We start from the raw sequence: 25,966 nt of genomic DNA on the forward strand, positions 1-25,966 counted from the left end.
GTCCGCAAGCACATATCAGATCTATGTTGGTGCGCCTCTGAGCTTGCCACTTTGTTTGTCTTCATAAAAACACCGATACTCCACAGGTATCGGCGCAGGCCTTGGTCTTCAAAGGCACACGACACACAGCAGCCCACCATTCCGTCGTCGCAAGTCTTCCTTCTTCCCCTTCCTGCCCGACCTCCCTAACGTCCCCTCGTGAGACGTTGAGACTATCCACCATCGCCTTATTGTAGCTGGCTCCGCCAGCACACGCAAGAAACCACCATCCTGTGGGCCTACCCTCTCAAACGGACGCCGCAAGGTCTGTTTGAGCTGGCAGTTAGTGTCCCGCGGAAGACATCCCTCTTCCTGCGCGTCTTGACCGACAAACACCTGTCGCGCACTCTCCTCGCCCGAGCCCCTCTCGACCTCGGCCTCTTCTCGCGGCCCCTTGCTCGTCACAGCCAGACATCGCTACTCCTCGGCAGAGCCAAACGGATATGGTCGATCTTGAGGTCCCCAACAGCAACGTCCTGTCGACATCTGAGGGTACTCCTCATCTGACCATCAATCACGATGTCGCTGCCGATCTAGACTCTTCGAACGCCTTCGAGGGCCCGGAGAAGCTGCTGGAGGTCTGGTTTGCGCCCAGCCCCTCCGCGCTCCCCCAGGGCGCCAAGGAGAATGGACTCTTGTCCGTCGCATCTAAGACCTGGGAGGGCATGCTTGATCTGGTCCACTGCCAGGTGCTGTCTGTCGTCTCATCTGGGCACATGGACGCCTACCTCCTGTCCGAGTCGAGCATGTTCGTCTTCCCCCACAAGCTCATTCTCAAGACGTGCGGCACCACGACCCTCCTCCTTGGCCTCCGACGGCTCTTGCGCATCGCTGCTGTCGACGCTGGATTCCCATTCCACAATGCGCAGGACCTCGCAGACGAGAATGCGCTGGCCTCTCCCTACCGCGTCTTCTACAGCCGCAAGAACTTTCTATTTCCCGACAAGCAGCATGGGCCTCACCGAAGCTGGGCCGACGAGTACAAGTTCCTGGACAAGCTGTTCGACAACGGCAGCGCCTATCTTGTGGGCAAGATGAACGGGGACCACTGGTATCTCTACATCACCACTCCCACCGCCCAGGTCACGCCTCCTCGGACCCCAGACAGCGAGAAGGGCTCCGGTCTCCCCGTCCGGCCCCCTTTTGCCAAGATCCCTACCGGTCTCATGTCCTCCTTTCCGCAGATGCCAGCTGGTGGGGACCCCCCTGACGAGACCCTGGAGATCCTCATGACGGACCTGGACTCCGAGAACGCCAAGCAGTTCTACCTCTCCCACGCGAGTGCGGTCGCGCGCGAGCGGGTTCCTCTGCAGGCGTGCGAGGCGAGACAGGCTGCGGTGGACAGCCTGGGCGACATGTCGTCGGATGACAATGGTGCCTCCAGCGTCGGCTCTCCCGTCAAGAGCGAGGATCCACTCGACGTTTTTGACCACAGCGCCGGGCCTGGTGGCGCTCAGACCCCGATGACCGACGTCGAGCAGCTCACGACCGAGGGGCACGCCCTCGGTACCGTCGTGTCCGATACCTGCGGCCTGTCCGAGGTGTACCCGCCCTCCAAGTACCCCGACGCGCGCATTGACGCCTACCTCTTCTCGCCCTGCGGCTTCTCAGCCAACGCTGTCATCCCCGCGCCGGTTCAGGAGGCCGAGGACGGGAGCAAGATCATGGGCCCCTCACACTACTTCACTGTGCATGTCACGCCGGAGCCCAACTGTAGCTTTGCCTCCTTCGAGACAAACGTCCCGGGCGGACAAAAGGGCCGCGAGACCAGTGAGGTCATCGAGCACGTGGTGGGCATCTTCAAACCTGGGCGGTTCATCGTCACCTTGTTCGAGGCCAAAGGCTCTGGGGTGCCCCGGACCCCGGACCCTTATAGCATGCGCAAGTCGCGCACCGAGGCTATCGCTGGCTACCGGCGCGTTGACCGGATCGTGCACCAGTTTGACGACTATGATCTTGTGTTTGGCTTCTTTGAGAAGGACGACTGGACTGGATATGATGGTGCTCGGGTTGGCGAGATGATGTAGACGCCTAGTCTATGTCTCTATCTCTGCCGAGAAACCATGAACAACATCTGCACCACGATTCTTTTTCTTTTTCTTGGTCGTTGTCCCGTTCATGATTTTTGAGTTTTGGTGGATCACGCGACAATGTTGGAAAAGAAACACAAACGATCCCTCTCAACGCCTTTTCAGTTTCTCAAGAGAAAATCTGCAAGGGGCATTGACACCCTCGAAAAGTATTTCAATATCATATCATATCATTGCTTATGCTATTCATTCAACTCTCCATAATTGATGCGGTACAAGGACTACCAAGGCCCTGTCGTCGTCGTCGTCATCGTCGTTGTCTTCGTCATTCTGGATCATAAAGCTGAAATAGCAGGTCCGCCAAGATAATAGCAGACCGTCCGGGGCACTTATTGTATACGCGGTGCCACCTTTAAAATCTCCAAATTTCCTTAACAAGAGAGTTGGGTCAGTCATTTAACCCTGGACGATAATTCCGTCGTCACAGAATCGCTGTATCGAGTCAATAGTCGACCCGTGTGGGTTCTGGACTTCATCGCAGCACACATGGACCACGACTCCACGTGGCAGGTCGTCTGCTCCTGTTGGAGACCCTGTCAAGTACTTGTCAGCTTCTGAAGCTCATTCATCATCCTTTGTTCTGAGGTGCAGAACACATGACCTACTCCCGTTGTATGACCAGTCTGGTCCAGACCATGTCCCGTCCACCCACAAACCACGGTCGAAAGCTTCCGCCTCGTGGCCCGGTATCTGGGAGAGCGCCCTATCTATGTCGTCAATACCCTCTCCGCGCTCCCAGCCCACAGGCATTTCAAGAGCTGGGGTATTATGGTGATGTGGAAGGGGACACGTACATAAGACCCAGGATCACAGGCAGCGATCCTGCCAGACCGCCTGAGTCGGGGGCCGCTCGGCTCGGATTCTTGTAAGAGTCAGGAACCAGCTTGCCCACCCAGGCCGCATCGCGCCCGACGGCATGCAAAAAACTCATCCGTGCACCAGCCATACTAACGCCCCCCCTGCTCTGGTACATGCCGAAGCTTAGGGGGTGGTACACTGCAGGCAGATCAGCCCAGGCCTGGACGGAGGGGAGGGAGGAAGAATCAAAATAGATGCCTAGAGTGCCAGAAGGGGAAAGACTCACTCTGCTCTATATCAATCTCGTTCACATCATAAGCCAATGCATCCCTCTCCATGTAGATGATGGGTCGAAAGGGGCAGCCGCGAAAAACGGTACAGGTGGCAAACTTCAGCATATATGGTGTCTGATGGATGCTGCCGCCCAGTGTTGGAATCTGGGAGGCCAAGATGATGCCTCCTTCTGTGCCTGGGTTCCGGTGCCAGACATATTCTGAGGCCCTGGTGACACGGCCGTTCTTGTACCGGAACACTGGACTGGCCCCCTCCCTGGCGAAGTGGCTTGTTTTGGTCGGCGGAAGGATGATACCCCACCGGTCCTTCGAATACTCGCGTTTATACTGCTCGCTTAGGATCGGACAGTTGACCACGAAGAGGAAGCTGAGGGTGGGCGGCGGGACGGACCGATGGGAGGTGTGCTGCGCAGGGCCAGATCGGTGAGACTCATCCCGCCTCTTGTAATGGCCTGACCTGGGTGAGTGACCCTTTTGCTAGAGGCCTGATGATGAGCATGGCGGGATGAATGGTGGATTGTAACAAGATGGCTTACCTCTTTGACTGAGCTCCACATTATTTGTTCAAAATAATCAATGATGTTGGTGTCAGCACGAAATTGGGTCTTTCACCTCTCTCTCGCGCTCATACTCGTCCCAGTTATCATCTCTCGTATAAGAGATCCAGCGCCGTCCCACATTCTAGGATCACAGTGCTTACGACTAGGACTTAAATGGTTGACGACAGTCATACCTCGCTGACCGACATCCTCTCTTTCCTCCTTTTCCCTTGATCTGGGCAGAGCCGCATGGCTGACCGGTGACGTCGATCACCAATTCGGGCCATTCGCATTACAAAAATTAAGACGACGCGCGTGATGCGTCACCAGGCACCAGGCTAATATCTACTCATTGTCGTCCAGTCGTTCGTCGACTATCCCGTACCCAACGGCTCGGGTCGTGCCCTACCGCCCTCGAACCGCACAACACAGCCCGCCTTGTTTCGTTAGGCTTCAAGAAGGAAAAACAGTCTCACGCACCCTCCGCTCTTCCGGCCCCCGTTGGGCATCACCTCATTTTCCCTTCTTTTTCTGTTCTCCGCAAATGTTGATAGCTTGTTACCCGAATGGTTGCGTTCCCGCGCCAGTCAGCCTCGGGGGACGAGCACGACAGGGGATCCTGGGAGAGATAGAAGAGAGTGAGAGTGAGACAGAGAGAGGTTAAGGATGAAGTCTTTGTAAGCCCATCGCGAGAACTCTGGCTGTGGTGTTGAGAGAGGGTGTGTGGGAGAAATAAGTGTGGCTGTGAGGGGCGCTCGGCTTTGACCGTTCGGTGGGTGGGTGTCGTCGCTGCATGTTCCCTGTTTTTCAGTCACATATCATGGCAATTTGAGGAAATTAGACACATAAACATGTGTTAGTCTGTCACACACATACACGCACAAGCACGCACACAAGCACGCACACACACGATATGGATCCTGCTCTGCCACACCTCAAGCCACTGTGGGACTTTTTGGTTTTTTTTGTTTGGCTGCGCGGTCGGTGAGCAGGTGGGGGGAGGGGCATGAATTCATTATGTCTTCTCGTCTTCTCCGAGGAGACCGCTAGAGCAGGGCAATTACACAAGTCCCATACATGAGTACCTTTGATCATAAGATCAGCACAAAAAGGAAGAATGATATGGCCTCCCCGCGGGCAATCCAGGACTGACAATCCAACCCTCCATCCTCTCGTCTCCCCATGGCCAGTTCAATGGACCAATGGTGGGTGCAACATCTCGACAGTATTATCTCTGGCGACAATTACCCCTCTCTCGGAGCTGGACACACCCTTTTCCCCCGAGGCGGGTTTTGGTCGGCGATTCGGAACCACACTCTGCAAAGTAAGTACTAGCAGCAGCCATTTGTTTTGCATCATCAATTTCTCAGAGGGAGAAAAAAAATAAAAGGCGGGGGGGGGGGGGGGGCGTCTTCGTATAGTACTCGAACTCGCGAGTATTGTACTGCGATCAGCAGCGAAGACTCTGATAGGGCCAAAATGTGTACTTGGGGAGCCTCGTGATAGGGTGTCTTTACGTAGGGTAGCCTCTCTTAGGGGAGCCTCTCTCCCTCCCTCCCTCCCTCCCTCCCCTCTTTGATGCATTGTCAGACGGTACAGCCGAGCCGAGGGAGGGAGGGGGGCCGAAATCTTGATTGGATAGCTTTGGACGAATAAGGCCGTTGGGCATCACCGGTCTTTTCTTTCTTGGCGATTGCCGCGTGAGCCTGGAGTCGTGTAGAAATCGGGAAATGTATGTGGAGATCTATTGGGTTAGATGCGGGACAATCGAGATTGGGGACTGTTTCCTCTCGTTTTCTCCCTTTTGTGTTGTGTGAATGGGCGGCGTCATGTATGTGGTGCCTTGGACTAATGGATTCAGTTGCTGACGGGCGCGCGTTCAGCAAGTCAACTTGCCAATCTGTTTGTGGCTTCTCGCTTAATGTGCGGAGAAGGAGAGTAAGAGACACACACAAGAGAGCAGGATACGCCGAGTGGGTGTGTGTTGGTGCGAGACTCGAATACTTAGGCGCTTATGGCGTGTAGCAACAACCCTCTGTTTTTTTTTTTTTGAGGCTAACGTCAAAAGATGATGTCTCATCCTACTCATGGTGAGGTGTCAGTTGAAAATGTGAGACACGGCTGTGCATCAATTGGTATGGCCGCCAATTGATATACTTGGGGGCGTCATACGAGTGCATCCAGACGCATCTAGCCTCACAAGAGATGCGGCCTTGTCAGCGAGTGGCTTTTTTATACTTTCAGGGTGCGAAATCATGGCAGTTAAACTAGGGAAGCGCGCAATTAAGAGCCTCAGCAGTGTGTCTGACAGGCAGTCAAGCCACTAGCATGTGATGGCAAGGCAGTGATATCCTGAGCGCCTATGTAAGTCGGAAGCAAAGTTCCTTCGATGTGTTTGATAATATGCAGAGGTCCATGTCGTGTTGCCGTATCATTCTTGCAGCAAGGTCCCGGGCTGTTGATTAGTTTGTTCTAATGCCCATCTTTGAGTAGGCGAGTGTCATGAGTTGGGAGCTTGACAGGTTACGCAAACGGCATTATACCCAAGCAGCCGGGACCGAAGCACAAACTAAAGGATGTGGTGCGTAAGGCTGACTTCTCTGTCACTTTCCGGGACACCTTCTGCTCTGGGCCTAGCATCTTGAATCTTTATCCGGTCAAGACCTCAATAGACGTTGCGTTGTCTCGGCTCTCGGCCTATGAAAGGGCTGAGGCGAACAAGACAAAACAGTGTCACGAGGGCACGATCCCTCGTCTAGACCAATATGATTTGTCTGCGATTGTGATGCGTAATATGACAACCACAGTTTTGACGTTTTCCTGCTCCGGATCAAGCACGAGGCACTGCTGTCCTGTTGCAGTCTGTACATTTGAGAGGTCAGGTTACGATGTACAATGTCGATTTTACTTAGTCTACGGACATGTTGCTGTCTTTAGTGTGACCGTAACATCATTTATAGTTAAATGCCCAAGGAACTTGGACTTTGAAAGTATCGTCTCAAGTTCATCATCCGTCGTCACTCACAGATGCATTTTTCAACAGAAAAGGTAAAAACAGCAGACAATAGTGAATGTGAATGTAAATTTGCAGAAACTATCATACGCCCTGATGCAATACGTCCAAGTTTCCAAAACATTCTGACCAATATTCCTCGCAGAGCCGTAATTTCCTTATGTTGCCTTGCCTTGCCTTGCCTTTCGGTGACCAAATAATGTGGCCACACACAAATTGAAACAATTTTTAAACGCCATAGAAGCCGCCATGCCGAGTCCCAGTCTTCTCTGAGCGATAACTTAATGATCGATCGTCCCTAATATTGGAACTTTTCCTTGCTTCCAACGTACAATGACCCCTATGCTTCTGGATCGTTGGGGGCGTCGATATCGGTTCCAGCGCTATCTTGGCCTGGGTTGACCTCCTCGTAGTGTGCCCACTTGACGAAACGATAGTAAAACGCTGCCAGCGCACCTCCCATGGCTGGCCCTAACCAGTAGATCCAGTGATAGCCGGGGAAGCTCCTGGCGGCGACAGCACACCCGAAACTCCGTGCTGGGTTGAGTGAGCCGCCCGTGAAATAGACGCCTGGAAAGGCATATCATCAATTAGCTTTTTTCTTTCCTTCCTTTTTTCTGATTCAAAATCCTCCTGGTCGGGGGATGAATGAATGAGGTGGCCAAGTAATTTCATATTTGAGCTTAAGAATCATGAATTCACTTACCGCTCAGCTCCGCCACGAACAAGGTTAAACCAATGCCGATGGGAGCCATAAAGGTGTCCTTGGACTTCTCTACCGCAAGCATCAGAATGACAAACACCAGCTCCGCGGTCAGGAACATTTCGATGAAGAGGCCCTGGGCAGTGGATGTGCTCGACGCCAAGACGGTGTTGACATCTCCTATGGTAGTCGTCAAGCTGAACATTACGCTCACCAGCCCGCCGGCGACCATGGAAGCGAGCAGCTGCGCAGGTATGAGGAAGCAGGTCCGAAGCCACGGGTGCTGGCCAGCGAGGCTCATGCCAAGCGCCACCTGTATGAATTATCTCATGCGTCAGTCGTGTCTCTTCTTCTTCTTCTTTTTTTTTTTGCTTGTATCCACTGTTTTTCCGGCAATGGACACAGACACCATCCAGGCCCACGTCACGTACCGCTGGGTTGAAGAGACCTCCTGAGATCCTGTAGAATGCCCATGCATTCACGAGCAGCGAGAATCCGTAAACGATCGCGATGAAAACGACGGTCTCACTGCTAGCTCCTCCTGATAACGCTGTCCCCGGCGCCTGGTTCAGGACCATCATCTGCCCGGAGTATGCCATCCAAAGAAAGAAGAAGGTGCCGACGAACTCGCCGGACGCGGCTATCAGGTGGCTCTGGAGCGAGCTGATGTGCCCTCCTTCCACATAGCGGTCCGAAGACCACCGCTGCAGGTTGTTCTTGAACGTATCCATTGTCGGTCTGAGTGTGACGGCTTGGCTCCGGGGAATGAGCAAAATCGAGGAGGGCTCTTGTGGCAGGTGTGCGAGGGCAAAAGGCTTGCAGTGCAGTGCGTTGAAGAGAAAAGAGAAAGGAAGAGAAAGCCACGAGGGCAGCTAATTAAGGCTATCAACAGGTCTGGCTGTTGGCTGGCTGAAGGGGCCGTGCATACTGGCCCTCGCACAGCAGGTCATACTGAAGGTATCTCGAGATTTATTTTAAATCTTATTTCTTTCAAAACGTCATCGGTAGGAAGTGTGAGCTGTTGCCCCGTAGTGGTTGGTCGGCGCTGCGGATCTCGCAAGCTTGAGCCTCCATAGCGGAAGGCTATTCCCGTGTAGGTGAAGGCAAAAAGCCTTAGTGAAGAAGCTAATATCAGCTTGGCTTTGCTGTGGAGTGGAGTGCTGGCTGCGTGTGGGACGATTTCAGCCGCGTCGTCCATGACGCAAGGGTAAATCATGGGAGCTCGTTGTCTCTACCGCTTTAGTCGACTGCTGTCATGCGTCGAGCTGATGTGCGGAATGGATAGAATTCTACGGCTGTCTGAATTTCCGAAGCCGCGGACACTAAGTATAGTTTAGTCCCGGGCTGTATCCAGCTTGTCGGGCCTGGGTGTTGTGACTGGGCACTCTTCCGCATGCAACGTAAACAACCCTAGTAATTAGCCCGTCTAGATGACAGGTTCGTCTCTGGTCTGCCGTGGAGTCTTGAAGGTTTGTTCTTCAGAGTGGACAAGCACAGAAACGCACGCAGACAGCCATGCGCTATAAAATATCTATTGTATGCGACAGGGTTCATAAAGGTGCGGGCGATGATGTTGGGTGTTCACTGTCCTTTACGTGTATACAAGACAAGTACAATGATCACTGACTTTGATCTGAGTGATCTCTGGCCTTTTGTGATTATCCCATGAGTAGTAACTTTGTATTGATTTCCTCGACGCCTGTGTTCATCAGATCCGACAACTGAGACATGGACGATGAAGATGAAAAATATGAAATGGCCGAATCTATGATAATATTACTTTGGACAAATTACTAAAGTACTAAGCCCACACAGATTGTGTTCATTAAAGTAGACGGACTTTCCTACCAGATTTGGCTTGAGTCCAGTAAATTCCCGACCATGATCTGCAGCATACTAATAATCAAGAGGCATCAAGGCATTAACAAAATAATAATACATGCACGCCTCTTCATCCAAAGCATGAAGTAGCAGCAGCAAGGTATCAGGATCCACCTCGAAGTCCACGTTGAAGCTTCACCTACACGGGAATAGCCTTTCGCTATGGATGCTCAAGCTCGCGAGATATGCAATGCTGGTCAACTATTACAGCATAACAGCTTATACTTTCTACTGATGACGTTTTGAAAGAAATAAGGTTCAAAATGATTCTTGAGATATCTTCAGTATGAAGCGTCATAAGCAGATTCGCATGTGAATTTTCTACACACTAAGAAACCTTCTGATCTTCTTGAGATTTGAGCATTGAGTAAGTTCTCCTTTGAACGCATAATAATAGTCTTGATGATGAAGATAAGGGCATCCTTTTCAAGAGATTTTCTGCTCCAAATAGACTTGGGATTGAACGAGTCTTCCAAGAAGACATTGAAACTTTTCGACTTTGCAAAAGTTTGGACTGAAACGAGCACGAGTACCAAAGTATTGCGAGGGATTTGAGATGCTTTGGAAACGATCGAGGCGCGACGGAAAATCTTATCATGTGAGGCTTCTGTTAATAAAACTTAAAGGAGCCTGCGCTAAAGACAATTGCTTATTACCTCCTGGATGGATGTACAGGTGTAATAGGTAAATTCGACCAAAGCTTTTGGCCTGCCTTTTGTGAGTTGCCATTACTGTGACACAATTCCTTCTTGTCAAGGCCGCTCTGTCCCTGGGCTGAGATTTCTAGCCCTCTGCCTCTTTTTCTCTTGTATCAAGCCTTTGCATAAGTCGCCCCCTCCCACGCATGCCTACAACATCAACTAGAGCCTTTCGGAATCGACCTTGCACGGACAAACTTGCTGTCAGGACCAAGAAAGAGGAAGCCCAGCAAGAATCCAGTGTTCACCTTGTCCCTTTTCTCTCTCCTCTGGCCACTTAGAGCCTGGAGCTTGCCACCCCTGCGGAACAAAAGGCCACTGACTTGACAGTATAAGGCGTCTGTCCTTCAAAAAGAGAGGGTTCCTAAGCCGTCTCGCTCGCCGCAACGGCTTCAGCGATCTCCCTCTCACCTCCATCCAATACAACTAGCAGGAGAATGCGATATCTGACTACGTCATGGCCATTAGCTTTGGCCTCAACAACTCCACTGCCAACAATGCGAGGACCAACGACATGATCTGAAATCAGGCTGAGATCTACACGGCGCTAAACACAAGGCTGTGAGGCTCTGAAGCGTCCTCGGAATTTGACGAATCCTGGCCAGCTTGTCTCTAAGGGAAAGTGAGGTCAGGCCCAAGTCTCTGCTTGACTTGAATCATCTCTTCTAAAAATAGAAAATCAATACACCTGGCCCTGGATCTGGCCAAGCATTTTCAATGGGGCACAACCAGGACCCGGGAAAACGATCGTGTGGTGTTCAATCAGGATGGCATCATCTGAGTATCATCACAGGACGAACAGAGAGCGCTGTAGTTGATTGTTGATCTTCCACATATAGGTGGTGCACCGCAACTGACAACGTGGGTCGCTGGGTCTCGATCTGGCTATACAACCACTGGAACCATACAGGCTAGCCTCTAGACGGCGAGGGTGAGGGTCACGAGGCCTATACGCAGCCTGACCGGTGGCTGACGGTGTACACGAACAACCCGGGAATACCACCCTTTGGCGGCGGCTTCGACATGGACTTCGAGGTGGATCCTGACACCTTGCTGCCGCTGCTTTATGCTTTGGATGAAGAGGCGCGCAGGTGTTATTCTTTCCAACGCCAATTACATCTGCGTAAGCCAGGCCGCCGTCTAGACAATGAGCTGCAGCTCCTCGGACGCCAGCGCCGTGAACGGCTCAGCTGCCAGAACAGCCTCCAAGGTCGAGTATGGCGACGACGACTTCGGTCCTGCCTGCTGTTGAGACAAATGAATAAATAGACAAGCTATCGAACGCAAAGGGGAATACGGAAAGAAATCCCATCATTCTCGACAAGCCCCTGTGCAATCGGCGTCTTCTTTGGCATGGGCTGAGTCATAAGGCAATGGTCGGAGGAAAATGAGAAGAATGTTGCATTTCGGATGAAGGGGGATGCATAATAAGCTCGGGGCATTCGGAGGGATTTCCGCTGCTGCTGATGCTGATGCTGTTGCTGCTGCTTTTGCAGCGCACGAGACTGCATGTACAGAAGTGATAAGAAGCCATCTATCTGCAAAGAAAGGGCCTCCTCTAGGCATCCACTCATTCCATCCCGTTGATCACCTGAGAGATCCCAGCGCAGAACAAATAGGGTTCGAAGCTATTATGCAGCACAATGTGGTGAGGACAACGCAGCAGCATATGCACTTCGTACATAGAGTGATCCACTCCCTAAGCTTAGCCCAAAAGCAAACAAACCCAAAGAGGAAAGAAAAAAGAAAGTGACAAGCCTTGAACTGCCTGGTTGGCTCGAATCCCACCCCCATCCATCCTCTCTCAGAAAAAGGGGACCAATGCAAGTTCCACGAAAGTCCCCTCCCAATAGCGCTTATGTTCTCTTGGTTCTGCAGAGCCAAGCGACAGCAGTGCTGCTGGAATGATGATTGATCTGCAGTCAGCGGACACAAACAAAGGGACCGACGCGGCCGGCAGGTTTGATTATCTCGGTTGTGCTTTGTCTTGAGAGGACGAGTTCTGCCGAGACCTTGCGTTATCTCCAGTAAGGGCTGGGGTCCTTGCGTGGCCTGGGCTTTGTCACCTGGATGGAGGGGGCACAAGGGCTGACGGTAGCACATGCAAATAGTATGTATCATGTAAGTAGAATGGTCAAGTAGGTATACATTGTATGTATGGATGTGGCGTTGGGTTCTGCGGTTGATGATAAAATGGCCGGCAGCCGGTATTATCCTTAAATGGAATTCGCCGCTTTTTTTTGGTTTGCAATTGACGGTCACTCAGACAGACTTATATCAACGCACGCAGATATTAGTTGTGTGCTGCTTCGACAGGACTTGATTGATCTTTGAAGACGGATACGGAAGAAGGGAAAAAGAAAGAAAAAAATAATCACAACTGCATAAGCATAGCCATATAAAGAGAGGCGGGGGAAAAGAAGAAGAGATATTCAGGATGTCTACGCAAAGACAAATCACCCCTCCTCCCCCCGTTCTTACACAAACCCTCCCCAGACTTCTCGTTCCCCTCGTTGCCCTCCTCTTGTCCACCTTCGCCGCCTTCATAATCGCCATCAGCGCCAATCTTACAAACCTGATTTCACTCTGGACACAATGCTCCTCTTCCCCCGCTCCCTCTTCCTCGTGGCTAGCCCTGGCGGGTAGTACCCAGGCAGCCCTGCGCGAGTTGCTCTGCTTCGGGGTGCTCTTTTTCCAGACAGCCCTGGACTCAACCCTTGCGCGGCTCGAGATGGCATGTATCGTCGCCTTCCTGGCTGCCCTCGCTACTGTCACGGCGATAGAGGCTGCGAGAGCCCGTGCGGACGAGGAACGAGAGCAGCGGCAGCGAGCTAGTGATTCCGGGAAGGAAAAGCCGGTGATGATGGCGGCGGAGGACGACGACAACAACAACAACAACAACAGAGGAGGCCATGACCAGCATCACCACCGCCACCATCACCTGTGGAGCCTGAGGGCCGTCCGCAATCTCACTGTCCCCTGGCTGCTCTACAACCTGGTCCTCGGCGCCATCGCCTGGCAGACTATCATCATCCCGGCTTTCATCACCCGGCAGTCTTCATCCGCTTCTACTACTTCCCGGCGGCGCAACACCCTGGGCCAAAGACTGTTACCCAACCGAGCGGCAGGCACCCGCCGTAGTCTCGGACTCGGCCCCGGGCGACCCCGCCTCGCCATCGCAGCTGGTACCCTCTTTGGGGTCCTCGCCCCCGGAGCACTGCTTCTCCTCCAGCCCCACGCACCATCACCTACGGTCATTCTGGTCTGGCTCCTCTTTCCCGTCTGCGCCAGTCTCGTCCGCTACCTCGTCCGACTGCCTATCGTTGCTGGCCACCACCACCACCACCATCAGCAGCAGTCCAGCAGCACAAGGACCACATCCTCTTCTCCCTCCATGGCTCTAGCCTACGCCATCCCGATCCTCTGCTCCGCAGCCTCCCATGCCCTCCTCCTTACCCACCTCTTCCTCCTCCTCCGCACCACCACCACCGCCGCCGCCGCCGCCACCACCGCCACAGATGACCACTCTTCTTCCTCACCAACCCGTTCCGCCCTCGTGCTCCTCGAGGTCGATCACACCGCCCTCCTGCTCACCTTCCTCTACTGGGTCTACGCCGAGGCGGGCGGTCGTGCCGTGTACCTTGCCATCGCCTCGTCGCTTCTGCTTGGGCCTGGGGCGGGCGTCTGTCTGGGCTGGCTGTACCGGGATCACGTGCATGCCAAGTTGAAGGAGGAGGAGGAGGAGGTGAATGAGTCGGGACGTCGTGATGGTGGTGATGCTTCTTCCAAGGCGAGCCCGAGGCCTAGGAGGAGGGCGACGACGGGGCACTTCTTTGATGGGCCGTTGGCGTGAGTCTGGAACTTGGTTGATTATTCACGAGGAGCAAGAGAGATAAGCAGACAGACACACAGAGAGAGAGAGAGAGAGAGAGAGAGAGAGAGAGAGAGAGGCTCCAACAATGAGCCGAGGTATGCCGCGGATGACACCATCTTCATGCTCGCTGCTTTCATCGACCCTTTTTTGTTTTCCCTTCCATGTCTTTCTTTTTCTTCTTCTTCTTGCTGGTTTTCCCCCACGACCTAAAGCCGTCCACACTTAAGGACGGAGGATCGGGCCCTCGTGTCCACCGACATAGAAAGTCAAGGTTGCCATTCTGTTGTTGCTGCTGCTGTTTCGCTACCGGGGAAATTGAAGGGAGAGGGTTCCGCCATCCAATAAATTGGGGCCACAGACGGAAGGAGCCATTTTGATATGATGTGATCTTTCATGTACCTTAACCCTGCGCTAGCGACCCTGCCAGATAGAACATTTACATAGTACAGGGCCAGGCTGTTACTTGCCCTCACTCTGCCACACCTTTCAATGAGACTATGATCCGCCGTACCGAAATATTCTGATGATAGGAGGGGGAGGCCCCCCAGACAACTAGACAAAAAAGCCTATAGGTCCCTAACGACACAGCCCTCGAACCGAACTTGTTTTCGTGACATGTCACCTCCCCTCGCACACTTCCATGCTTTCTCTAATTTTCTTCTATTCCCCTCCACCACCCTCTTCACTCTAAGGTATCGAAATGAACAAAACAAGAAAGAAAAAAAATAATAATAATAATCCACAACTTGGACCCATATTGCCTGGCTCATTCATTCCCTCCGCCCCTGGTCTGGAAGGCGCAGATAGCCCGCTATGGTGACATCCTGTGGGTCCATCCCGCCATGCCAGCGCACGCCTGGTTTCTTTGAACAGCGGCGGGCGTCCCTCCCTCTTTCTTCCTGCGCTGCACCGCAGAGGAGGAAGCGCTCTTCTGATAAGACTGTCAGCACATGGTGAGCTGCTACTTGTCTGCATCGTGATGTCACCGTACCTCGTTTCAGGGTACCATTTTTTGGGACTGACATCGGCGGGTGCCTCCGTGAGGAAACCATGCTCCGTGAATTCCTCCGCCAAGGGGGGGGGGCACGTTGCACACGCGCGAGACACACAGAGGAGTCCAGAGGGAATGTGTCAAGAGATACTATATTGTAATAGGTCTTTTAATAGATCTTTTATGCCGTAACAGAGAGGGAGAGAGAGCCGCGGTCTGAATAAGGGGACCCGCTGCGGAGGATTTCCCCAGCTGTAAATTTGATTCATTAGTTTGGATAAACCCCCCCAGGGCTGCTATTTTATCTACGCGACTGACCTTTTTCCTCCTTACCATTGGATATCGGACCATTCCTTGACATGATGCTGGGTTTTCTGTACAAACGATAAAATAATCGTACCTCCTTTTCGCCCCGTGTGACGGCTCGCTTCAGGAAGAAAAAAAAAACACCAAAAAACCAAAAAACCTCCCAATCCAAAAAAAGAAAGAAGAAGAAAAAAAAAAAAAAAAGGAAAAAGAAACAAGAGACTAAAACACAACTTCAACCCAAGAGTCCCGAGTTGAGCACAGATACAGACACACACTCACACGCCTAGTCGTCGCACCACTTGTCGCGAGTGTCGACCGCATTTCACATGATTCCTCCGTGCCTTGATGGATCTGGATCCATCGACCAGTCCCCAGTATACCAGCTCGATGAGTCCATGCTAAATGGCTCCAGCGCCCCGAGTCCAACAAAGTTGGTCCCGTCCAGGGCCCCCTCGAAGGCATTGCTGGTGTTGGCGGTCACTCCTGCCATCATACCAGCGTGGGCAGCCGGTGGCATCGGCTCGTCTTCTGGCGGCAAAACTGGCGTCTGCGCCTCCATGGGTGCCTGTGGCTGTGCGTCGTCCACACTTTCGTCCGTGTGCGGCGTATTTTGCGGGATCGCCGGGTTGTACAGCTGGTGGGCAACATCTGCATCCTGAAGAGCATCCCGCTGGAGCGAAGGGTCGACTGCCACTCCATCCTGTTTGGGGGTGTCCAGCACCTCGGGTGAGGTCACGGTGCTGGGTGTTGTAGGCCTCACCCAGCCGGTCTCTATGAGCTTTTCGAGCGCTTCGGCCTGGCCCACGTGTGTCAGCTATATACAAGTGTGTCTATGTATATGCAGGTCTCGTCTCTGCATACAAGGAGGGGTAAGTAACTCACGATTGCTGCCGCCGCCGGGCCAGGAGCGGATTTCTTCACGATCTTGAGGCAGTTGTTGGCCATCTCCGTCACGCCGGCCGGGGAAAGATTAAATTCGTCAGGATAGGCCGCAAGCGTGTAATACAGCGTGTTCGCACACTGGTAGACGCAGACCGGCAGGTCGAGATCCGACACGGGAACCCCCTTGTCGAGCGTCACCTCGGCAAACATGTCGGCCATGGCTTTGGCGTGCTCATAGCACTGCTCCCTGCACCGCCTGACAAAGGCAGGATCCAACATCGCGATCGCCCTCTTGGACAGGCTCTCCCTCCTCCCGACCAGCGCGATTCTGTACAGATCACAGTGACACTGCCGCCACCAGATGTGCGTCATCAGGAACACGCACAGGCGAGGGTGGTAAGCTCGCAGCTTGAGGTTTTGGGAGGTCCACCGGAATGGTCCTGGTAGCCGTTGCTCAAAGGCGTCCAGATCCGCCTGGAGCTCCTCACACCTGCGCGGCAGCGACTGTAGGTCCGCACCCTGGGGTCTCGACGTCACAAAGGATTTGGTAAAGGCCAAGATCTTGCTCCTGATCCACTGTATGCGGACGTGCAGCGCCAAAAACCCAACATTGTCCGACAGCGGCGGCAGGGTTCCATCAGGCAGCATCGGCGGCGGGGCAAGCGCCTCGGTCGTTTCTGGGAGGTCGTACTCGAAATTTCGCTCGTTGCAGGGCAGCTTAAGGTCGATCATGTTCGGCCGGTGCGCCCACAGCGTAAAGTCTGGGTGGCCAGCGGCCATGCCGATGTCGATCATGAAGAGGGACCACATCAGGCGGCGGCGCGACTCCTGCGCGAGGAAGCAGAGCTTGGGGATTTCGTGGTTCAGCCGCAGGGCAGCCGCAAACCGAGACGCCAGCCCGGTCAGCATGAAGGCGTCCGAGAACCGGCGGCAAAAGATGCGGTGCTTGATGATGAGGACCAAAGCCTGGATCTTCAGCACCGTGGGCCGGTCCAGATCTCGCAGGATCAGTCTCTCCGCCACGGATACACACCTGTTGCCATACTCGCGGGCGCCATGCCCCAGGTCGGTCAGGAGAGAGGTGATGCCGATCAGGGACAGGAGGAGGGCTCGGTCCATGGAGCCAGAGTGGTAACGCTGCATCAGGGAGGCCTGGTGCAGGAAGGAGAAGAGGGGGATGTGGTGGATGTGGCGGAAAAAGTTTTCAAACGTCTTCAGGATGAGCGTCTCTTCGGGCGGAGGGAGATGGCGGAGGGTGGCCAGCGCGCCGTTCTCGGCAATGTCAGACAGGCTGCGGCTCTGATCGGAGAGGTAGCCATCTCTGCTGCCCGAGGTGTCGCCGGCAAGAGAGTCGCGTGTCGCTGCGCCGGGGGTGGTACTCGTCCTGGCGCGCTTGGACGGGCGGTAGACGCAGTTGAGGCCGTGTGTGCGGCAGCGGTCGCATTTGGGCATGGTGCCGCTGCATTTTGCCTTGCGCGAATGGCAAGTCTGGCAGGCCTGGCGCACGCGGCGGCGCGGAGGATGGGCGGCGACGACATGGATGTTGAGGGCGTCGCTGGCAGCGGTGCCAGAGGAGATCATACCACCTGCCGGGGAGGCGCTGTTAAGGTGGTGGTGGTGTGGGACGGAGTCGTCATACGAGCAGGTGAAGCCGAGGCGTGAGCAGTTCTGGCAGACATCGCGGGTGCCATCGCAGCGTACCTTGCGCGCGCGACAGGTCACGCAGGTGTTGGAGGGTTTCTTGATGGGCGGGATGCTGATGTTCATCAAGGCCGGCCTGGCGGGGGACTGATACGCGTTCATGGGTGATGATGAAGTGAGGAGAGGAGGAGAAGACGAGTGGGCGAGGGCGGATTGTTGTTGGAGTTTGAGAGGCCGGTGACGACAAGCCGGTGGGGTGGGAGGCGTGGTCCTCTGAAGATCGGCGCGAGGGCCACGGCGCAGTCGCAGTCGCAGGTTCAGATTTATGCAAAGCCAATTCCCGGGTATAGTTTCTCCTAGGTTGTTGGAGGAGGGCACGCGAGTCAAAATTTGGCGTGGGGTAGCCAGAGACCGACCGACTCGCAAGTTCAGGCGTCGATTGAAACAAAGAAGCCTCTCGTTCCCGTGGCGGGGCCGAAGACGGGCGATGGCAAAAATAAAGAGGGTGATGGATGGACCCCTATTCTCGACTTTCCTCTATTTGTCTCTGCTCGCTTCTTCGCCCCTTCTTGACTGTGGATGCCGTGCCGGATGAGCTTTGACTCGGCCGGTGGGCTCGGACGAGATCCGACAGAGACAGAGAATGACAGCTGGAGGCAGCGACGTGATGATTGTTGATGGCAGCTGCAGTGCCCTTGTGCGCACCAGGGCTACTCTCGGTACCAGTGTGAGGAGCTGGAGGAGTTCTGGCCTGCAGGCTATGTGGTGGACGTTTGAGCCGCCAGTACAGGAATGGAGTGAGTGAGTGAGTGAGTGAGTGAGTGAGTGTGTGGACGGGACCGTGACTGGTGGGGTTCTGGATGAGTCTGCTGAGGCGAGGATTGCTCAATTCGGCCTCTTTCTCTCTCTTTTTCTTGCTCTCTCTGTCTCCTGTATCGCCCTACTCTCTGGCGCACCAGTCCGAAATATCCGCCGTCAGCCAACAGCGTCTCCTGCAATGACCTCTTCGTGTACAATGGTGATGTTGCAGGTGGTCATAACAACAACCTGGTAGACAATAGGGTTTTGACAAAGATGATGAAGATGCAACGTAGTCCAGTTGAGTTGATGAGGAGAGAGGAGCGAGGTCGTGATAGTATCCGGAGGAGGCGCCGGGGTTGTTGATCCGCAGTCGGCCTCGGTTACGACAAGGTACCAGGTGCAACGGTGAGATGGGGGCCCCTCGACCATGGAATGGAATGACGCCTGTTCAGGGTCGAATTGGTCGATCGGGGTAGATGGCGGGGGATCCCAACCCAGCCGGATGGAAACTAGAGGGTCGTTTGATAGAGCTAAAAAGAGCCGACGCAAGATGGAGCCACTGGCTGCTCTGGGGAGATGAGGTTTCTTGAAAGGAGTACAGCACAGTACGGCACGCTCCGCAGTATAGTAAGTAGGTAAGCCCAGGTCGAGTGAAGTGGGTGCGAGTGGGTGAGGCGAGGTGAGGTGTCGTCGATGCGGCGAAGACGACCGGAACAGGAATTCTCGGATCACAAGGCTCCACGCAACAGAGAGGACAGATCAGAAACCCAGAGATGCCCAGAGACGCCCAGGCGTGCAAACGACTCAATACACACGACACGATACGAATGCACAACCCCAACACGTGAGCTGTCAGAGCTTCTTCCCCAAAGCAGGAGCAGAAGAGAGTGACCAGCCGTGGTGGCTCGAACAACTCACGGGGGAAAACTCAGGTTCGCAATATTCGGTATGGGCAGCCGACGGCTAACATGCGCCACATGGGGCATGTCGCAGTGAAATAAAATACAATGTGATGCTTGCTTTTTCTGTTTGTAGTTGGACCTTTGACCGTATTGTGCTGTACCGTGCTGTGTTGTCCAACTGTACTGTACTGTAATGTGTACGTACCAGTGATGTGGTCGATGTCGCAATTGGGGATTTTTGAGAGTCGAGGGTTTGGATTGGGAAGTAAGAAACTTTGTTGGTCGGCTATTGTTTCGGCTCGGGGTGTGGAAAAAAGGGCAGGGTGGGTTGGTGACCTCAGGAGATGATGTCCCGTTCATGCGAGGTGTGAGATCGAAGAAAAAGGAGGGTCAGACCCAGAAGCGGCAAGGAGAGGAGGGCATAGTGACAAGCGTAGAAGAGAGGGAGAGAGACAGAAAGAATCGGCCCCCCTTCTTCTCTCACCCCACATGTTCCCAGGCAGACCAGCCAGACAACAGAGACAAGGCCAGCCACGAGATGAGGCAAGACATGACCCGCTTGTCATCTGCGAGCGAAATTCTTTTCTGGTGGCACCTTCCCCATCGCCCTCCCCATTTTTTTTTTCCCTTCCGTCTTGAACTGTGGGCTTCCAATGCCATGCTTGCGACGGCTGTACCTGGTCATGCTGGTTTACGATCACTCCTGCTGCTGCCACAGCTACCTGCTGTTTTGCACTGTACCCTAGCCTGTACCTGCCATAGTACCTGGTGCCGTAGTGCACATGTACAGTACATGGTATATACTATGGGCAGTCACTCCGCATTCTCTGTGCCCAATGAGTGGCTGCTGCATGTACAGTGCCTTTTCCTCATCCAGCCCGCAACCGGCTGCTCCTGCTGGTTCAGGCCTCGCATGATCCCTCCTTGCTGCTCTCTCTCTCTCTCTCTCTCTCTCTCTCTCTCTCTGCCTTATAACTCCGGTGTTATATCCATCTCCAAACGGCCATGATGGAAGAAAAAGAACACTGAGGTTCCTCTCACCATTTTTGTCGTACTAATGGCATAGATAGACCGCCGAGTAATACAGCACTGGGCGTGGCGCTGGCTCTGCTGCTCTCTTTCCGTTTTCAGAGCTGTCACCTAACCCACACCATCACTTGCATCACCTCATCCCTGTCACCGGTCTTGCCGTCTCGACACTCATACGCTGCCATGTGCCAGACCTGCAACCTTCCTCTGGTGAATAAAGTGCTCTGGTCTCTGCCCATGTGGATCTTGGGTCTATGATTTCCATGCTGCCTCTCTCTGCCTGAGCCTCTCGCACCACACATGGACACGTTCTATAGTCCTAGTAGACACGTCCCGCCTTTTTGTGCCCTGATCCACCTCATCGCAGCGTCGCTCAGCCCCCAATCAGACGCCTGCTACCATTTGGTCATCTATTGAACCTTGCGTCCTCTCATTCCGCTTCATTGTGCCTTGGCGGCCTGCTGGTGAGCAGCTCTCTGCCTCCCTTCCAGCACTCGACGATGAAAATCTTAAGAATAGGATGAGGTGGACTTTTTCTGATCTGAACATTACCCTCCCCCCAGGTCATTGGGGGCGGGAACTCCCGTAGATTGCGTGGGGGAAAGAGATGTTTTCTCTCCAGGGGTACATTCCGGGGGGGGGGTGTTGAAGGGGAGAGACACGATATAGTCACTCAATCGCATGCGTTTTCCTTCTTTGGACAAAACCTATAAGAATATAGACATAGATGACAGAACAAGAGATGCTCACTTCTAATTGTCTCCTGTCGTCTTCTTCCTTCGAGCTGCAGTGGCATCTGCTTTTGCCTCCTCCTGACTCTCCCGCCGCTATCGACAGCCCGCAGACGTTGGGTCCCAAGGTGACAACTGCCTCCTTGACAAGCGACAGAAAAATATACATTGAGCACGACCGTTGCCCAATTGCCCATGGCCGGTTTCGGCATGTAGAACCGGCGTCTGGGAACCACTCGTTTGACAAGTATAGTGTCTCTGGGGAATATCGGCGCTTAATGTTCCTTACCCCAGGAGAACTAGGTCAAACCCACCAGGCAGTTGAGCCCTACATTGTCTAATTGAGTCTTGCCTTTAACCCCTCCCTTTAAGGCTCCGCAGGTCATGAGACTCAGGAGCCAGAATACTCGAATACGCAGCCGGATTTAACCATTCGGGCCGCCCCATGTATCAGAGTATCATGTGACTGCTCTGAAGAGGACCATTTTCTCTCGGCATTGGCTTGTGGCGGAAAAGGATCACCCGGGGGTTGGCAAAGGGAAAAACAGAGAACGAAGGAGAGTAAAAGAAAGTTCAAACCCTAGTCTCTTTTGTGTGTTGTCTTGGCTGGCATGGCGGAATGAGGTGCACCGATGGTGCAAGATATGCGGTAAGCACCAAATTGAGGCACGGCCTGTCCAAGACCACCAACTCTTGTTGAAATCCTGGGAGTGTGCGCGCGCGTGTGATATGGAGAGGCGGGAAAGGCGACACACACACTACACACACACACACACATCACATCACATCCTCCCCGTGCCGTTCGCCCGCATCATGCTGTGTCTTCCCCTCCAATGGCGACATCACCCCTTCGGTCACCGTCTGTGTTAAATCCCCCGACACTGTGTGCCCTCGCTATCTCATGTACGAGAAATCTTCCTGCCCTTTAGAGGTAAGGGCTTGTCCGAAGCGCACCATTGCGATTTTTATCTCTCTCTTTCCCTCTTGTTGTCGTCTTCTTCTCTACGGGATGGTGGTATAGCTGGAGGATGATGCTCCCGGATTGGAGCAGCGAGAGGTCCCACCGGGATCACCACAAATAGCAGCAGGTAGGTAAGGCTGAAATTTCTCCGCCACGGATGCGGACGGTTTTAATGTGTCGGCCGGTCGGTACTGAAGGGGGGTTTGATGCAGCTTCGGACCCGTGTTGAGAATGTGGTACTGAGCTCGGTGGCCTTGCATTTTAGGGCCAGGGTAGCGGAGCGGTGTTGATGTTGTACCTTGGCCCAAGCTTGTTTATCTCTTCGGTTTTTTGCCTTCTTGTTTATTTCCCCATAACTGATACGAAGCGACGGCGATGACTGGATGTCGTGAAGAACACGCTCTAGAGCTTTGTGGCGCTGATAAGGTACCATTCATGATTTGGCCGACCAGGAAGGAACGTTCACGACATTGCGATGAGGCAGCATTTAAATCATACATCTCGAATTATGGTAACAACCCGCTTGCTTCAACAGAGTGATCAAACCGTATGCCTCTGTTCGTGGCAAATCACCACGCGATGTCCCCAGGCCAAGGGGTATATTGAATCAAGAGCACGAGATACAATGGGCCAACCATTCATCAGTGGCGGCGTGCGATGTATTGACTCGTATAGTGTCTCCTCCTCTTGCCGCTGCCCTGTCTCTCCGTAACCACATCCTGGCGGACGACATTGTCTTGTGACTGCCGCCGAGCCGAATCTCCTGCATCGTCCTTGTGGCCTCCTTCTAAAGTGTGCGCCTCCTAGACAGCATCTGGCAAGCGCACCGCGATATCACCCGACTGCGTGATATATCTCACCCAAGGCAGTGAGGGGTATTGCAGCTGTCGAAAACATGTCAGCCCATCTCATCATCTCAGGTCTTCCACTCTTTTCAGAACTTGGAGGGTACTCACTTTGGGCTCGGTAATCTTCAAGTACCGCACCTGTATCCCGCTGGTCGTAAAATACGGAATCTCAAACTTGACCTGGATCGGCCTCTTGGCCCCCTTGCCGGGTGCACCGACACCACCCATGCTGCCACCGAAGCCGCCCGTCATACCACCTCCGTGCTCGTCGTCGCCTCGGACGCTCGGTAGGCCTAGCTCTGCCCGCATGAGGAACTCCTTAAGACCTCCAAATTGTTTGATCTTCCAGACGATGGCGCTCTGCTCCGGTGCGTAGTGCACACTTCCTATATTTGTTCTGAATCTTGGGGTGTCTGCGTCCTCGGGCACCGGCACGATGATCTCGACGTTGTTGGCTGTGCTGCGCCGCTTGAATTGCGCCCGTGTCTTGACCATATACTGGACACGACTCCCGGAGTAGCTCTCGACCGCGCATTCAACCCAAATCAGCGGCTTGACCTGGGTGTTGAGTCGGTACGACATGAGCTCGAACTCTCCGTCGGGAGGAATGAAGGAGATGGTGCGGTCGTTCTCGAAGCGCGATAGCCGCACGCACTGATGAAACTTGACATCCTCCATCTCGATCGCCTTGCCCCGCGTTGTGCGCCCCGTCGTCTCGAACATGACCTTATCGTTCAGGCCCAGTCGCAGCTCGGGCATGCCTGATAGGTAGCACTTCATCTTGATGGCGCCCAGGATCTCGGACCGCAGGACGTTGCCGTTGGCGGAGACAAGGAGGTTGAGGCTCTCCACGACGTCGAGGAAGACCTCGTTCTTGCGGTAGCGAATACCTTCTGATCGCCATGAAACGGAGTTCGTAACTGCTATGGGTGGCCTGGCCTGTACCTCGAGCTTATGGGACTCCTGGGTGATGTATTCTTGGAGGATCTTGGACTCGGTGGTTTGGGGGTAGCCAAAGTCCATCATCTCGTCGAGAAGCTCGTAGATGACAACAAAGTTGTCTCGGATGGATTCCTCCTCAAGAACTTTGAAGTACTCAGTAAAGACCTCGACGATCTTGTGTAGGAAGAGGATGATCTCGGCGGCGTTCGTGTTGCGTTTCGTAAGGGCGAGGAGGTAGAGATTGTTGTGCCGTATGTACAGGTACTGCGGTGGGTAGGATCAGTCACAAGCGTGGGGTCTCAGCAAACAAGCAGTTCTTGGTCAGAGGGCTTGCGTACGTTGATTCCCTCATGGGAGAAGCACGGCGGCACTGCTGACGACTCTTCTTCGGCATCGCTGAGAAGAACTGGGAATTTCTCAACGGCTGACATGGGAATGTCTCCTCTGTAGTTGCGAGCAAGGAGGGTCTGCAGCCCGGCACTGGTCAGTTTCGAGGGGATTATGGCTACATCTTAGGCTGGGTCGGACTGACCTTGCCCTTCAAATCCAGAAAGAACACTGCGGAGGCCATGTTGACAGCTGGACTCTATTGGGCTGCGAGCTACTGCGTTCGAAGGGAGAAGCTCGCGATGGAGGGGTACGTGGAGCAGCCGGCGCGCTGGCCAGGAAACGGGAGCTGCTGGAGGAATACTACCGCATGCAAACAAGTATCCCTGTGACAAGCAAGTAGGGGAACAGCCAGCAGGACGAAATACGCCAATGGATGAATGTCGTAGTGGAGGGGAAGAGTCGTCTTATGACACTGGAGTAGGGTGTGCTGTACTCATGCTGGATGAATGAATGGCGACGCCTACAAGGCCAGCCAAGCATCTTCGTCAGGCTCAGGGGCCTACTGTTAGGTAATCAACCCATCCAGACGGGCTAATGCAAAGGAACCGGAGTCGGAGGAACCCTCGCGGAGACAGAAGGGTGCACGGGCCGCCAACAGGACCCAGCCTTGGCAGGCGTAGCTATCATCTGCGAAAATCTCTGCTGAGGCTTTGAACCCTTTCTCTTCTTCTTCTCCCAACGCTTCCTAAAAGACAGTGCAGCCCATCACATTGCGACACGCCAGATGCGGGCTTTCTGTTCGTCATCACCTGTGCTCGACGTTGGTGATTTCTGCGATCGTGGAAGCGGAGAAGGAGGAAATTATCCGGTGCCATTAAGAACTGCCCACGTATTTCCACTATTACTTTGGCGGCGTCAGAGGCACCGTACATTTTGTTTTGATTCATCTCTTATCATGGCTGCGACGTCGCATACCCGTCCTGTGAATGTATGGACGTCGGGCTGATTGAGCGAGTGCGCCATTTCGGGCGGAAAGTACGGCGGGGTGGGAAGAAGTTGTTGTGGCGCATGCGCGACCTCAGCTTTTTGGAGACACGGTAGTGAAGGCAAGCCCGTGGCGTCGTGTACGTCTTGCTTCAGGTTAAATGAGTTGTGCGACCTTTGCTGTGCATGTATATGAACCCGCAGTCTTGGATGCTCTGAGGTACCGACGCATTGTCCAAAGCCAATCCACAGTAGGCATAAAAGTAACTTTCGCCTAGGCCAGGGACTGAAGATCTTTGCGTCGCGCCTCAAACAACATCCTCAGCAACTTGTCCGCACTCTACCCCACACTAGCACGCAGTATTGGCTTGCATATCGGGCCAAAAGGACGGTGTAGTCGCCACAATTACACAAAAGCAGAGTGGTTCGCTTAACTGCGTTCATTGGAGCACAGCTTTGAAATAATATGGAACGAAGGGATTTGTTTGAAGGAGGAGAAGAAGAAGAAGCAGAAGAAGAAGCATCAGTTTCGTACGTATAACCATGGATGTACTGGAGCGTTTGTCCCGGATCTCTGTGTCGGGCTTTCGGGTCAGCATCACAGGCAGATTCGTCATCCAGCTCAACCAGTCAATCAACCTCAAGCATGAAGCGCCTCGTATCGCTCAGGTCGGTACTACGTCGTAG

General features: G+C 53.8%; 6 protein-coding genes across 6 annotated transcripts; 2 read left to right on the plus strand and 4 right to left on the minus strand.

The window, feature by feature from the left end:
• The first annotated feature begins 216 nt into the window (after positions 1-216).
• Positions 217-2,329, plus strand: SPE-2 (adenosylmethionine decarboxylase activity protein). Its single transcript, XM_040915161.1, has one exon. It carries the CDS (start codon positions 483-485, stop codon positions 2,064-2,066), a length of 1,584 nt encoding a protein of 527 aa, XP_040782081.1. The 5' UTR covers positions 217-482; the 3' UTR covers positions 2,067-2,329.
• Positions 2,330-2,525: 196 nt separating this feature from the next.
• On the minus strand, positions 2,526-3,777 carry M406DRAFT_326520 (uncharacterized protein; the record flags this gene model as incomplete). The annotated part of the gene is made up of 5 exons (XM_040920099.1): positions 2,526-2,662; positions 2,735-2,832; positions 2,924-3,125; positions 3,214-3,625; positions 3,757-3,777. The coding sequence occupies 5 exons, from the start codon at positions 3,775-3,777 to the stop codon at positions 2,526-2,528; spliced, it is 870 nt and encodes a 289-aa protein (XP_040782082.1).
• Positions 3,778-7,112: 3,335 nt separating this feature from the next.
• Positions 7,113-8,206, minus strand: M406DRAFT_245539 (aquaporin-like protein; the record flags this gene model as incomplete). The annotated part of the gene is made up of 3 exons (XM_040916340.1): positions 7,113-7,342; positions 7,479-7,788; positions 7,907-8,206. The coding sequence occupies 3 exons, from the start codon at positions 8,204-8,206 to the stop codon at positions 7,113-7,115; spliced, it is 840 nt and encodes a 279-aa protein (XP_040782083.1).
• Positions 8,207-12,332: 4,126 nt separating this feature from the next.
• On the plus strand, positions 12,333-14,441 carry M406DRAFT_349555 (uncharacterized protein). The gene has a single exon (XM_040922477.1). The coding sequence runs from the start codon at positions 12,492-12,494 to the stop codon at positions 13,905-13,907; it is 1,416 nt and encodes a 471-aa protein (XP_040782084.1). The 5' UTR covers positions 12,333-12,491; the 3' UTR covers positions 13,908-14,441.
• A 1,597-nt stretch (positions 14,442-16,038) lies between these two features.
• M406DRAFT_34356 (uncharacterized protein) lies at positions 16,039-17,877 on the minus strand (the record flags this gene model as incomplete). The annotated part of the gene is made up of 1 exon (XM_040921884.1): positions 16,039-17,877. One exon carries the CDS (start codon positions 17,875-17,877, stop codon positions 16,039-16,041), a length of 1,839 nt encoding a protein of 612 aa, XP_040782085.1.
• Positions 17,878-22,648: 4,771 nt separating this feature from the next.
• On the minus strand, positions 22,649-24,758 carry M406DRAFT_101113 (uncharacterized protein). The gene is made up of 4 exons (XM_040914945.1): positions 24,498-24,758; positions 24,304-24,432; positions 23,132-24,229; positions 22,649-23,059 (listed from the first exon to the last, which is right to left on the minus strand). The coding sequence occupies exons 1-4, from the start codon at positions 24,534-24,536 to the stop codon at positions 22,979-22,981; spliced, it is 1,347 nt and encodes a 448-aa protein (XP_040782411.1). The 5' UTR covers positions 24,537-24,758; the 3' UTR covers positions 22,649-22,978.
• Positions 24,759-25,966: the final 1,208 nt, after the last annotated feature.

The sequence above is a fragment of the Cryphonectria parasitica genome, assembly GCF_011745365.1.
Source record: "Cryphonectria parasitica EP155 unplaced genomic scaffold M406scaffold_1, whole genome shotgun sequence".
NCBI lineage: Eukaryota > Fungi > Ascomycota > Sordariomycetes > Diaporthales > Cryphonectriaceae > Cryphonectria > Cryphonectria parasitica.